This window comes from Bos taurus, chromosome 19 (assembly GCF_002263795.3).
Source record: "Bos taurus isolate L1 Dominette 01449 registration number 42190680 breed Hereford chromosome 19, ARS-UCD2.0, whole genome shotgun sequence".
Lineage (NCBI taxonomy): Eukaryota > Metazoa > Chordata > Mammalia > Artiodactyla > Bovidae > Bos > Bos taurus.
In genome coordinates this window covers 45,383,825-45,398,768 of record NC_037346.1, presented here as the reverse complement: position 1 = coordinate 45,398,768, position 14,944 = coordinate 45,383,825, and the positions used below count along the sequence as shown (strand labels likewise).

At 53.1% G+C, this 14,944-nt stretch overlaps 1 protein-coding gene across 2 annotated transcripts in view; it reads right to left on the bottom strand.

The window, feature by feature from the left end:
- Window positions 1–14,168, bottom strand: part of WNT3 (Wnt family member 3) — a 55,537-nt gene extending 41,369 nt beyond the window's left edge. The window contains exon 1 of one of the 2 annotated variants that reach the window (XM_005220917.5): window positions 13,888–14,168. In XM_005220917.5, the coding sequence (XP_005220974.1) occupies window positions 13,888–13,967 (80 nt within the window). In that variant the 5' untranslated portion in view covers window positions 13,968–14,168. The remainder of the gene's footprint in view (window positions 1–13,887) is intronic. The other variant, NM_001206024.1, reaches the window with a different exon arrangement.
- Window positions 14,169–14,944: the final 776 nt, after the last annotated feature.

The following is a 14,944-nucleotide window of genomic DNA, read 5'->3' as shown; positions in this document are numbered from 1 at the left end:
AGGTATGCAGGAGACTGGGTCATCTGGGAGGGAAGACTCACTGAGCAATGCACCCTCGTCCTTGAGTGCAAGCTGAAGTTACCATGATGCTCATGACCCTAGAAAACTAAAGGAGAGAACCTAGTCTTGGACTAAGTCAGGAAAGACTGCAGTCAGACCTGAGGAGGAAGTTCCTGGCTGTCAAGATGTGGTGTTACCGACTGTAAAGCCTGGATTCAGGCAGTCTATGTCATGGTTGGAGTTCTGGGCTTGGCCAGCTGTGGAGCCAATGGCGTGGCTTCCTCAGGGCCTCAGTTTCCCCATCTGTAGAATGGAGATAATAAGAGTGTCTGCCTCCTGAGGCTGTTGTAAGGATGCAGTCATGTGTGTGGCATGTTTCCTTAGCTGGCTGGTAAATCTTGCCTCCCCCATTGGCTTCCCAGCTCCTTGCATGGGCTCTGTGAGCCTCAGTTTTCTCACAGATAAAATAGGGATGAAGGGACCACCCTGGTGGTCCAGTGGCTAAGACTCCACACTCCCAAAGCAAGGGGCCTGGGTTCGATCCCTGGTCAGGGAACTAGATCCCACATGCTGCAACTAAGAATTCATCTGCCACAACAGTTTGTATGTTACAACTAAGGATTCCACGTGCTGCGACGAAGATCAAAGAGCCAACACGTGACTAAGACCCAGTGCAGCCAAATAAATAACAAAATATTTTAAAAAATTTTTAACTGGAGGTGAAGATGCTAATCTCATGGGGCTCTTTTAGCTTCAAGGACAGTGTCAAGGTCTTAGACTCCATCCTTACTGATATCTGAGGAAGGCTCCAGAATTTCTCCTGCAGAAGCTTCAGTTAAGATAAAGGACCACCACACCTATGGTTACACATTCTCCTTCCTGAAGTCCAGGGGCTGAGGAGGGTGGTCTCTAGAGATGCAGAAGCAGAGAGGAGGTGAGAGGCCGAGAAAACACCTTCTTGGCAGGTGGGTGAGGCCAGCTTGGCATCCCTCACCAGCCATTCTCTCTCTGTCCCTCCTTGAGGTTCCATCCTTTGGATGAGGGCTTGGCATTTCCCAGGTCAAGCCAGTGCCCCTCTAGGGCTTTGCTATTGGGAAGGGCCTGGCTGGCAGCAAGGGATCTGGTGTTTGTCATGCGTGATGTTCATTCGGCCAGCCTCCTTCTTCCTTCCCACCTGTGCCCACAGTGACAGCGGTTCTCGCGATGGCTGGGGGTGGGGGTTGGAAGCAAGCCATCTGGAGAGGCAGGGAGGATGCTACCAGGGCACCCCGCCACCTGCAGAATGGCCACAGTAGCACTGGCTGGCTTGAAGGAAAGGGAAGCTGGGAGAAACCAGGTGTGAAAGGAGCCAGGGAATGGGAAAGCACAATCGTTGGCCAGAAACAAGAGCTTCCAAAGAGAAAAAATATGTACCAACTTCAAGTTTAGAATGAAGTAGATCTTATGAATAGATGGTGACTTCCCCAAAGACAAGGCTTTTGTAGACTTGAGGGGAAATTCTGAAGATAAAGAAACAGAAACTAATCAGAATTCTTGCAATCCAAAACTATTAATATCTGGTCAGGGCCAACTCCATGATATAGAAAGATTTTTAAAATTTATGTATGCCTTACCTCTTTCCGAAGAATTGATGCTTTTGAACCGTGGTGTTGGAGAAGACTCTTGAGAGTCCCTTGGACTGCAAGGAGATCCAACCAGTCCATTCTGAAGGAGATCAGCCCTGGGATTTCTTTGGAAGGAATGATGCTAAAGCTGAAACTCCAGTACTTTGGCCAGCTCATGCGAAGAGTTGACTCATTGGAAAAGACTCTGATGCTGGGAGGGATTGGGGGCAGGAGGAGAAGGGGACGACAGAGGATGAGATGGCTGGATGGCATCACTGACTTGATGGACATGAGTCTGGGTGAACTCCGGGAGTTGGTGATGGACAGGGAGGCCTGGCGTGCTGTGATTCATGGGGTCGCAAAGAGTCGGACATGACTGAGCGACTGATCTGATCTGATCTACCTCTTTCCAGAAGGATTTGTTCGTTTGTTTTTGTTTTTGGCACGGAGAATCTTAGTTCCCTGCAACCAAGCACTGAACCCGTGCCTACTGTAGGGGAAACATGGAGCCCTAACCACTGGACTGCCAGGGAAGTCCCTCCAGAAGGATTTGAATTGCCTGACAGCAAATATTCATTCTAACAACAACAAATATTTATTGAGTATCTACTATGAACTTTCCCAGCATAGAGAAGGCTGTGATGTGGGAGACAGAGCCTGCCCTCAAGGAGCTGGTAACACAGAACACATGGATTGAATAACAAAATGAAAAGAGAAAATCAGGATCAAGGTGAAGACGACGACAAATAGAGGTCAATGCAGGTGCAAGGATTGAGTTCATGTTTGAGTTTTCTGACAGTCAGGACTTAAAGGGAAACATACTTTAACAACAAGGAGAAATCACACTAGTTCCTCAGGGAGAAATCTCGGTGAATACTGAATTGTAAAAGTCAAGTAAAAAATCATCTGTATCAGAAACATGAACATAAGGATTGGTTTGGGAAAGAGAAGATTCTGATTGTTTTCTAGTATGTGTGATGGGATTGGATGCAAAGGAGCATAAGGGATTAAAAAGAATGAGAACTTTTACTGCTGAAAGTAATGTGAGAGGTGAGAGGCCATGACTCTACCTCCTTCCAGTTTAATAGGTGAGAAAACAGAGGCTCAGGAAGCAGTGACTTGCCCGAGGCCACCTCCCTCCACCCGTACCGAAATGGTCACAGAGCCACTACTGCCAGCTTCGTACATGTAGAAAGCTTGCCAGTGGCTGGCACAAATGCCCAAATAAGAAACCTACCAGGGACTTCCCTGGTGGTCCAGTAGTTAAGAATCCGCCTGCTAATGCAGGGCACATGGGTTCCATCCCTGGTCCGGGAATATCCCAAGTGCCTCAGGCAACTAAGCCCGTGAACCGCCAGAGAAGCCACCTCAATAAGAAGCCCATGCACCACAATTAGAGAGTAGCCCCCGCTCGCTACAACTAGAGAGAGCCCAGACTCAACAACGAAGACCCAGTGCAGCCAAAAATAAGTAAAATAAAAAAGAAAACTCCCAGAGGTTCGGAAATAGTATTAACAAACCCAAGGCAGCAGCTTTCAAGCTGAAGGTCAAATGTAATCTTGACTGAAAGTCATCCTTTGAGGACCAAGCTAGAATACGAATAAGTAAAGTCTTGCTCCATGTAGCAAATGCAGAACTCCACTTCTGCATCTGGATGGCAGTGGGAGGGAAAAGCTCTGGCCCCAACAGAGCTGAGTTCAGAGCCCAGGCTTTAAGACCTGAGTCCTCATCTATAAAATGGACCGTTTCATTCTAACTCATGATGTGTATACAGACACCGGCACATACACAGCATTACCAAACATACTGACGTGGTCCTTGATGGGGAAACAAGTCACGCCAAATGAGATTTTTAAACCAAGACTCAGACACGTAAGCATCGTATGACCTGTTGAGGAGAAATAAAACAGTAATAGGAATTATTTGCAAATGGAGTCAGGATGGAAAAAATTCTCTGGGAACTGAGACCATGGAGATGAGGCTCACATCAGCCCCTGGGATGGCAGCCCACTCAGATGAGGGGCTGCATCCTCTTGGGTGCGCTTTGAACCTCGGAGCTGTTAGCCACTTGGGGCCTAAGTGAGCGACAGGACCCAGGTTCGGCTACCTTTCAAAGTCAGCAGAACAATGTGCCCAGAGCCATGGGTCACGCCCAGGGATGAGGTTTTAATTCATTCTGCTCCTTAGGTCTGCTCATGACACTGTCGTGATTCACGTGTACAACTGGCACTCTTAGGAACCTCTGCTGCCCACTTGCCTTTACCCAGTGTATTATACATAGCATGGAGTTATGTTTTTGTTTACTGACCCCCATCATATGCTTGGCACTGGGGGAGGCAGGCACCAGGTGACGAGAACTCATGTGTGAGACTTCTCTGGTGGTCTAGTGGCTAAGACCGTGAGCTCCCAATGCAGGGGGCCTGGGTTCAATCCCTGGTCGGGGAACTAGAACCCACATGCCACAACTAAGAGTTCGCATGCTGCAACTAACGATCCCGCATGCTACAAATAAGACCTAGCGCATCCAAATAAATAAATAATAACACATGTGTAGTCTAGAATAACACATGTGTAGTGTAGAAGATGCCCATGGCCCATGAGAAAGGGCGCTGGGAATATAGGGCGTAGCTGTCCTGGGGAGTCGATGGGAAGAGAAGGGAGGGATGACATATTCTCTGCTTGTTGGACAGTAGATCTGGAATCTCAGACTCAGAGAGAGAGGATTTTGATCTGGGTCTCAAAGGCGCTAGTGGTAAAGAACCTGCCTGCCAATGTAGGAGATGCAGGTTCGATCCCTGGGCCGGGAATATCCCCTGGTGAAGGAACCGGCAACCCACTCTGGTATTCTTGCCTGGAGAATCTAGTGGACAGTGGAGCCTGACGCGCTATAGTCCATGGGGGTTGCAAAGAGTCAGACATGAATAAATTAACTTAGCAAGCGCACACTCAAAGGCAAAATGGAATTTGAGCAGCTGCGTGAGAGGAGAGAGGAGATAGCAAAGTGTTTCCATGAACATGCACAGAGGGACTCCTGGGGACTTATGAAAGGTACACCTGATGTGGTGGTGCCTTTGTGCCCACAGAAGTGCGGAGACATGGGAGGTTTTAGAGCAGGGGAGAGACAGCCTCAGAAAGCCAGGTTAGGGGGACTTCCCTCGTGGTCCGTGATTAAGAATCCACCTTCCTATGCAGAGGACACAGGTTTGATCCCTGGTCGGGGAACCTGGATTTCATGTGTTGCGTGGTGCAGCCAAAGAAATAAAGAAAGACAGCCAGGTTAGGAAGATACGTGGTGAGAAGCTGGACAGGATGCGAGAGGCTGGCTCACTCCTGCCGCCATAGTCCCTATTTGCATTCCTAATGGGCCCTGCGTGGAGATTGGCTTTCCTCGCTGGCCCAGCTGGCTCTGACAGATAAGTGGGACTCTGTGCCCAGGGGCAGGGCGCTTGGTCCTGTTGCTCCCATCCCCCTCACCACACACACACACACACACACACACACACACACGGTCACACACACATGGTCATACACACACACACACACACAGTCCTTCCTGTTTTTCCAGCCTAGCTGGAGTGAATTGTCTCCCAGTGTGCTAGTCTCCATCCAGGTGACAAGGATTTCCTGATGGCCACAGGCCTCAGAAAAGCCCTCTGCCTCCTGGCCCTTTACCCTCCCCACTCCTCGCCTCGCCTCCCACCTTCCATCACCGTGTCCCTGCTGAGGAATCCCATGCCTGGCTGAGCTCAGGTCAGGTCTGCAATGTCTGCACTAGTTCAGGTGAACCTGGGCATGCTCTGTGGCCACTTGACCTCCGACCTCTGCTCCCTCCCCTCGGTGCTTCCTACTGAACCGTAAGACCACCGCAAGAAGGGGCTGAGAACCCCCCTGTCTGGGTTCCATTCCTTCCTCCTCTGCTGGAAATACCAAATCTCTAAGCTCAAAGACTCAGACTCCTGGAGGGTCCATCATCAGCCCTCTTTGACCAGGGACTGTATCTTACTCCTCTTCTCTGGTAGGACTAGCAATGATAGAGAGGTTTTCTGGAAAGAATTTGATGCTTCTCAAGGACTTTTGTAAAAATCCTTCCTTCTGAAGCTCTTAACAGCCTTGCAGGTGGGCAGGGCAAATGGCTTCCTTAGCATTGCCCATTTTGCAGATGAGAAAACCGAGGCCTGGGGGAGGTTAGAGACTCATGAGTGATCTCACAGCTGTTGAGTGTAAAGTTTTGTGCTCAACACTTCCCACCCTGCCCTGAGGTCACCTCTCAATGACACCACCCGCCCAACCAGATACAGATAGTCCAAATAGCTAGCAGTCCAAGGCCAGCAGCATGTCCAGCTGGGGCCCAGAACAGCGGAGGGATTTGCATAATGTCACACCGCAACCAGTGGCAGAACCAGGTCTCAGGTCCCCTAACTCCCTGCTCAGAAACCTCCCACCAGCCCACACTGCCCCATCTTGTCTCCCAACATACTTCCCCTAGATGTATGGGTGAGCCTGACATCGCTGGAATTTACTCCACACACATAATGAGGCCATTTTGAGAAGGTCCGCCTCAGGGGGAACCAGAGAGCTGTCTAGTGTCCCCATCCTGACCCCTGCCAACTCCTCCCGGCTGTGCACGCCAAGCTGCAAACAGATAAACAGAGTCCATCAGCCTGCGCTCCCCTACCCTCTGCCCCCGACACACCTTGCTAGCCTCAAAAACGAGAGGCGGAGTTTGGGGTTTCAAAGCTGTGAAGAAGGCTGCATGGGAATTAAGAAGTAGTGGAGAGATGTCGCAGACTGTGCTGCATGGATCAGCGTTCATAGAAAGAATCCAGACGTCACCACCGCCAGTAACCGACTGAACGAGAGGCTGCTTGTCTACAGCACCGAAGAGATTTTAACTTTAGCAGTTGAACTATTTGAGCAAAGGACAGGGTGAGTGAAGGACAGGGAAGCCTGGCGTGCTGTGGCCCATGGGGTCGCAAAGAGTCGGACACGACTGAGCGACTGAACAACAACGACAAGTTGAATTGTAGTGACTCCCTAAGGTATCAGTTTAATGTGAGGAGAGGAAAGTGTCTCTCCCTCCAACGCAAGGCTAACCCGGCCTGGAGAACCTTCTGGATCTAAGGCAACCGCTGTGCCACGTACCACAGGTTGCCTGATACCAAAGAAGTGGGTCTCGACCTCTGAGTACAGAGGCAGGTCCCCAGCTTCCCAGCCCACGGCCCACTGAAAGTCAAGCAACAAAAAGGAGTCAAGGTGAAGGAAGAACCCAGAAGCAGCCATAGGATAGACCCCTGGAGGGAAAGTATGGGGTTATGGCCTCAGGAAGATTCTAGAAACCCTCTGCTCAGGTGGGTTAGCTATATTTGGCTGTCCAGGAGCTGAGAGGAGACCAAGTGATCTTCCCAAGGCAGTCACGCTTCCCAGCCCCCTCTGCATCCCAGACCCCCCTGCAGGAGTCCCAGGAGATAGGACTCTTCCCTTTTCCTCCACCCCCTCTCTCTCAGAACTCTTCCTGCTCCCTGTCCTAGTCTCCCACTGAGAACAGGGAATTCCCTCTCCAGCAACAGGAGCCACAGGGACTGGCCTGGAGTTGGGGCGGCTCCAGGGACAAGACCTGGAGGGGGAGGGGGTGGGAGGCGCTCCCCTGCTGCTGCCCCCTCGTACCTCCACCCCCCAAAGAATGTAATTAAGCAGCAGGCCTCTGCCAGGAGCCAAGCTTTCTGCCTTCCGTCTATAAATCACCTTCTGAATCATCTCTCAGCTCCTGGAGGAGTAACTTCTCCTCAGGCTGCTCCAGGCAGCCCCAGTGCCACTCCCCCCCACCCACCCTCACCAGCCCGGGAACCTGCCTCTCCCACCCCTCCCTGGTCCAGCCCAAGGTGGCTCCAGTCGCAGCTGGAAGTGGCAGTGGCTTAGGAGTCCAGCAAACTGTGGGACGGGAGGAGGAGGATTAGGGGAGAACACACTGCCCTCTCCGCCCCCTCTTTCCTGGGCAGGCAAACAGCAGAGCCTAGGTTAGCCTAGCCTAGCTTCCTCAGGTTAAGAATAGAGCCTCAGGCTCCTGGTCTCCAGTACCAAGTTAAAGGGGCAAGTTGGCTCTGAGGATAAGGAGAAAACTGGCTCAGATGGTAAAGAATCTGCTGGCAATGGGGGAGACCCGGGTTCGATCCCTGGGTTGGGAAGATCCCCTGGAGAAGGGAATGGCAACCCACTCCAGTATTCTTGCCTGAAGAATTCCAGGGACAGAGGAGCCTGGTGGGCTGCAGTCCATGGGGTCGCAAAGAGTTGGACATGAATGAGTGAGTAACACACAAATACACACACAGGTAGAGTCAACCTGGGAAAACTTCTTGGGAGAGGCAAGTTTCGATCTAGAACTTGAATCAAAATAGCTTGCAGATAGGGATAAAACTAACATGTATTTAATACTTCCAGTATGCTAGGCATTATTCAGAAAGCTTTACCTGTGTTCACTTATTCAATCTTCACAACAACCCTATGAGGTAGAAACAGTCACTGTTCTCATTTTACAGATGGGGAAACTGAGGCTCAGCGAGGTGAACTTGCTGTAGGTTACCCACTACTACAGGAATGTGAATGCAGGCAGTCAGGCTCCAAGAGGAATGTGAGTGTTCGGGGAAAATGAGGTTTGGAGGTGTAAGCAGGTGGACTAGGCAGCTTTGGGAGTTAGGTCAGAAGGGGCTGCCTATGGGAGGCTCTGTCTGCACGGGTGGCCTGGAGGGGTGAGGGAGGCAGGCTCCCTGGGGAGTGCATTGGGGCCACCTGGAGCTCCCTGTTTCACAGCCGTGAATCACGTCCCTGTCACAGCCCTGCAGACTCCAGGAGGCAGAAGAGATCCCTCCGGCTGCCTAAGAAAAATGAAGCCTAGAGGGAGACACAGAGAAGGAAAGGGACCCATCCTAGGTCACACAGCCTGTCAGTGGTAAACTCCGCCCTCAGACTCAGTCTGTGCACTCAAGCTCTGCTCACTTCCAGACACACAGTAATGTGAATACGTAGGTGTAGCATCAGGGTGGTACTAAGCTTTGAGGAAGGGGTTAGGCTCACCTGCTTCCCTAATTAGGAATAGGGAGTAGAGAATGTCCTTTCCCTCCTGGTGGCTTTACAAGGATTCTGTGGCTCATGGCAGGATGAGTGGAAAAGGCTAGAAGGCCAGATGCCCCTCAGTCTCTGGGCTGACCACATTCTGAGACCAGAAAAGTCTTCCTTTTCCCTCACGCTCCCTGGAAGGGTCTGTTAGCTATATCCTCCTCTGAGAAGAGCTGCCCCTCCTGCCCCAACCCCAGGCTCCTTGTCTCCTGCCCAGACTCAGGAGAGATCTATTCAGAGTCTAGAGAGAACCTCCAGGTCAGAGACCCCCTCCCCTGCCTCACATCCATAACATCTCGATCGTACCTCTGCCCGAGCACCACCATGTTTATTAGCATTAAGTTCTGTAGTGGGCAGGATGGGAGATGCTTGCTTGGCTGAGCCTGTTCTTTGGGGATTTCTACCTAGAGCCCTCGCTATTCACCTCAGTTTCTGAACCAGCGATTGAGCAGGCACCCCAAAGCCAGACAGTGTGAGTGGCGGCAGATTCTAGCTGAGTTCGCCACTGGGAAAGCTGCAGGGAGGGAGGGAGCATACCCGCTAGAGAACTTGGCACCCCAGTCCAGCTCCTGCCTCTTTTGACCTCCATCCAAAGTTCTTCCCACCAGGCAAGTGTTCCAGATCCTTCCCAGATGACAGGTCCTCAGATTACCTGGGGTGAGGGTGATGCTCAGGGCCCAGATGCACCCATCACTCACCTCTTGGCCCCACAGATGTTGACAAAATACTCTGAAATTCTGGGAGAACTTTCCCTGACTGCTACCCCCTTCCCCATGCCTTCTCGCCATATATTAAAAAAGATTCTTCGGAGAACATAACTCAGCTCCATTCTCCTGTTTGTGCAGTGCAGTGCTCAGTCGTGGCCGACCTTTGCAACCCCATGGACTGAAGCCCACCAGTCTCCTCTGTCCGTGGAATTTTCCAGGCGAGAATCCTGTGGTGGGTTGCCATTTCCTACTCCAGCATTATAATAATATTTGACATGGGTTTTGCTCTTGTTGCCGTTTCAATGGTTGTTGGCCTTTTTTCTTTATTTTTTCAAGCAAAATGTGGTCCCATCAGAAGACAAACAGATCAACAACCACTTTTGCTCCCCTTGGACAGCAGGCTCCGCCCACAATGGGGGTGGGGTGGGCAGGAGGGTGGTGAACTCACTTCCAAGAGACCCGGATTAATTTCCCACTACCTCCCCCGAGGGTAAGGCCTGCCCTGGAAGGGAGACCACCCGGTTACAGCCTGGCCATCCGATCTGGTATCTGCCCATCTGTCTGTCTGTCTGTCTGTCTGTGGGATCAACAGCCTCCAGCCAGCTCAGCTCCTCGCCAGCCCCAGCCCCAGCCAGCTGTAATTCCTGCCTGTTACAAGTGTTAACACCTGGCCCGGGGCCTTCCTCCCCCGCAGTCTCCAGGTGCCTCTCTGAGCCCCGCCCACTGACCCCCACAGGGTTTGACTGAACATGTTCACAAGCCTCTGAAAGGTGGTTGGAGGTGGGAGTGGGTGGGGGAGGCAGCAGGACATCTGACAGATGGGGAAACTGAGGTAGGGCTTAGGGCAAGTGCTCGAAAGGGGAAATGGCTCCCAGGATGGTGGAGAGAGCTCAGCTGTTCTTATTTTCCCTATCTCTGCCCTCGACTTCTGCTGAGCATTTTCACCGAAGCTGAGAAGCAGAGGTAGGCTAGTGATTCCTGCGTTAGGAAACAGAGGCCCAGAGGGTTGTGTCCCACAGAGGTGGCTCCTGACCCCCAGCACAGGCCCCTTCCATCAGGGCGTCCGCCTCTGGAATGCAGCAGGCACTAGGCTGGGCTCTAATAAGACTGTTCATTTTTTTCCCCCAAGAAGGAGAAGAAAGACAAGTTCCTCCACCAGGCGCTAACTGAGACTGACAAGAAGAATTATAGAAATCAGTGCCGCTGCCACTTCTTCCTGTCCCAACTCTTCCACTACCTGGCTGCAAGGCCCTGGAACATCTTTTCCTTTCATGAACCTCTATCTGATGACCCTCCTTGTCTCTTGGCCTTCTGGTCTACCTTCTGGAGGCTTGGGCCTGAACGGTGAGGAACACTGCGGGTGGGGTGCTCTCCTTGATGGGTGGCACAGACAGAAATCCCAGCTGAACAGTTTCCCTTTAAAGTCCCTCCTAGGGAATGTGTGAGCTGGGTGGGCCGAAGAGGGCAGGCTGTGATGGGCTAGAGAACTGGAATCTGGCTGCCCTGGGGGCAGAGTAGAAACAGGAATCTGAGGCCTGTCTACTCTACTGTCCCTGTCGCAGCCTCGGCCCCCTGCTCCGGCCCTGAGAACATAACACGCTCTGCCCTAGCTCCAAGACCAAAGACAAACGGCGTTAAGAAGGGAGGGCTGGTGACATAGTCCTCGGGCAGACAGGATGAGCTTGTGCCAAGCAAGGCTCTGCACCTCCCCTTGCCCATGCTGCCCAGCCCCAGATCCCAAGTCCCTGAGACCCTTTCAGCTTCCTCTCTAAACCCTCGTCTCCTGCAGGACTATCCCTGCAGGACCATGGATGCCCACCAAGCCCCCAAGCTTAGAATGTCATTCACACTTACAGGTCATATGACTGCAAACATATCCACAGCCACTTACAGGTCATACCCCTGCAAACCTATCCATAGCCACAGGCCCAACCATGATCACTGCCACCTGAGGACGGGGTCACAGGCAGACCCGGACACAGCCCTCACACTCATACTCACAATCAGGTCATGGCCATGAGCACTGATATCCATGCACAAAGACATCTGGGGAGCTTTCCCCTTATACGGTCATGAAGGCATGTGCACACATGCACACGCACATGCACACACACACACGCACAACACCACATGCCCAGTCATGAATACAGTCATGCAGTGTCATCAGCAGACACGGGTGCTGACCTCTACATGGGCACAGATACTTCTAGACTTTCTCTGTCACACACACACTTCACAGAATCAGCCGCTTGCCAACACTTGTATGCAAAGACATAATACACCCTGGGCTGTGGATTCCCCCAGGCACATTTCACACAAGTTCACATCCACAGTCTCCCATCTGCAGGCACGGATGCTCCTTCAAACGGAGGGACGCTAGTATACAGATGACACTCCTTAGGGTCTTAGACCTGAACACACATACACCTCTCTGCCCAGACAAAGCAACATCTCTGTCCCCATCCCCAACCCCAAATAAGCCATGTGTCCAGCAATTATATTAGGGCCAATGTCCTGGCTTTCTAGGTTTCTCCAGCATCTTCCTATTGGGTGGTCCCTATCTGAATGATCCCCAATACACCACTACACAGCAGACCCCCCACCCCTCCCTACCAGCACTGCCCCCCAAAAGTGCTCTTGTCCAGCTCATAGGAGAGGGGAACACGGTCTTTCCCCCTTGGTTCTTACAGCCTATCAGTCTCCAAGCCTTCTCTTTCCACCTTCCCCACCCACCCCGAGGTCCCTGGGAAAGCAGAGAACAGCATCCCCTTCCCAGAGGATGGGAAAAGGGTCGGGAAGGGCCAGTGAGGTAGGACTGTTTTCTGCAGCAGCATTCCCGTCAACCAGCAAAGCCCCCAACCCGGAATTCCTGGCTGCCCCCGCCACCCTGGGGACTTCTTTATGTTCAGGAGGCCTCGGGCCAGCCCACCAAGATGGGAAGAAATGGCTGGGCAGAAGAAAGATTTCCCCTTGGGTGTCTGTCCTGGGAGCAACTCTCAGCACCCTCTCTATGAAGCCCCTTGGCCATGCCCTGCTCCTACTCCCATCCTGCCCTCCCGAACACCCAGACACAAATGCTGCCACCCCAAACAGCTGGAGACAGGCTCAGGGTGTGACCCCCAAATCTCCTGGCTCTGCTCTTCCTATCCCAGGCTGGGCACGGGGTGGTTAAGAAGGGAAAAGGGGACATGCAGGTAGCACGCCTCTCTGACTTTCATCCTGGGGCCACAGACCCTCTGCTCACTCACAGATCCCAAATTCTTCCTCCTCACCTTCCACCCCACCCCACCCCCCCAACCCCCGGGCCGAGGCTCTCCTACATCCAGGAGGGGAAGATTCTTTAATTAAAGTTTTCCGGAATGCAGGGGGCTGGAGACTGAGGAGAGGCGGGGTGTAATTTAGAGAGCTGGTTTCAGTGTGTCTTTCCCCTCTGGCCTCTGGGACCTGCCGGGTAGCAATGAGGCCGCTTGGAAAACAAGGGGACTCCCTGGAACTGGGGCTCCCAAGGGGCTGTTTATTCCATGGCCAGTTCCCCCATACAGGCACAACCCCCACCCCAAAACACCGCGCCTGGTTTCCCAGCCTTATTTACTAAAAATGTCTTTTGTATCCGCATTTCTCAAGGACTGAATCCTCCTCTCCCTCTCTCCCTTTCTCTTCGGTCCTTGGTTTTTCCAAAAGGAACGAATTTGACATGGAGAATTGGGTTTTTGGTCAAAGAACAAACCCACCCCCCTCCCAAACAACTACATTTTCAAGGAGCCCTGCTTTTGCCAGGATGGACAAGCAAGAAATGAATTAAATCCGAATTCAATGGCATCTCGGATCAGCACATACCATATTCACTTCTGAGGCTCAAGATTAATCTAGAGCAGAGTGGGGAGAATCTGATGAAATCCACCCCCCACCATTACCCTGCCCCAGGGATCCCTGAAGCCATTGGGGTCTAAAATATGAAAGCACAGAGGGGGTTATTGTGGGGAAATCTCTTGATGGAGGCGCCGGAGGAGATGGGGGTGGCAACGAAGGAACAGGATGATTTTGCCCATGAAGACCCCAAAATGGAGAAGAGGAGTGGCTGCGCCCCAGGGACCTCTCTGGATTTCCAGAAACCCAACTGCAAGCAAATGGAGGGTCTTCAGGGGGCCCCCAGATTGGGACGGGTTCAGGGTTAGGATCTAAGAATAAGAGACCTTCTGAGATGGGGAAAGTCCTCAAGCCTCTGCAGCGACTAGCAAGGAAAATGGTGCTTATCAGAGAAGCCAGGAGTTGGATTCTAAAGGCGACACCAGCAGAAAATCCGGGGTGGGGGGCGGTGGGCGAGTGGGGAGCTGGAGGGAGGTAAGAAGAAAGGAGCCCCAGCCCTGCCGCAGCCCACCCCCGGCTGGCGCCCCCCCACCACACACACACCTCCCTGGGGCTCCGTGGAGAAATCGGGCCGCGGGCAGATAAGAGGCGAGTCTTACCACCAAATTGGGTAGCCGGCGAGGACCCTGGTGCCACAGAGCAGGAGGCCGAGGAGCAGCCGGAGCAGGTGGGGCTCCATTAGAAGCGGCGCCGAGGAGGAAGTTTGCCCGCGACCATGAAGAGGGGGAGCGACGCCCCCCAGTAGTTGGAACAAAGTCCACTTGAGATTGGAAATGACTTTCGGGCTTGTCAGAAGCGCACCTCCACCCGCAGCTGCCCCCTTCCAGAGCCCAGCGCGGAGCAGCCGGGTTTGAGGATGTCAGCGAGCAGCCAATCAGAGCCCGCGGCCTAAGGTAAGAGATGAGTCTGTAGTTCAGCCTGTCAATCACGCGCCCCTCCCGCCCGGCCCACGAGTCTGGCTCGGGGAAGGGCATCGCCCAGCAAACTTGGGCAAAGCCCGCGCCCCGGACCCAGTGGGAACTTGAGGGGGGACACGGCACCTACGGACCCTCCGCTGGCCCGGAACCGCCGCGGCCCCCCGCCAGCCAGGTTTAGGGAGCCGGGGCTGTGACTGGGTGTTGACGTGGAGCCGGCTTGGCGTGGATATTGACGGGTGGCTCCTTTTCTCTCCGGAGACCGTGACCTCTTGGGACTTGGGCCCGTGAGGAATCGAGAGTAGAAAGCACAAGGATGTTTCCAGAAGCTTCGCTCGGGCAGGACAGGATCCAAGGGTCTCAGAGGGGGTTGGGAAATGCTACCCCTCCCAGCCTCCCAAGCCCGCGAGCGGGCCGGGCCCCTCGACCCAGCCGCGGGAGGTGGCTTCCAGAGTCTTCAAGAGGCGAGCGGAAAGGTCCACGGAGGCTCGCAGGTCTGGCTGCGGGCGGCGCCAGGGGACCGAGCCGAGTGTCATTTGAGTCTTTTGTCAGGGATCAGATCGGTATCGGGACCTCCTGCTGCCTTTGCATTTCCTGCAACTGACACCAGCGGCCAGTTGCATTTCCTGCGCGCGTAGCCGTGTCACTTTCTCCTCCTTGAGGGGTTCAGGCCTGGCCTCAAGCTCAGGTCAGAAGGACACCCGCAGTCCCTTTTGAATCTTCTGGATGAACCGTTTACCAC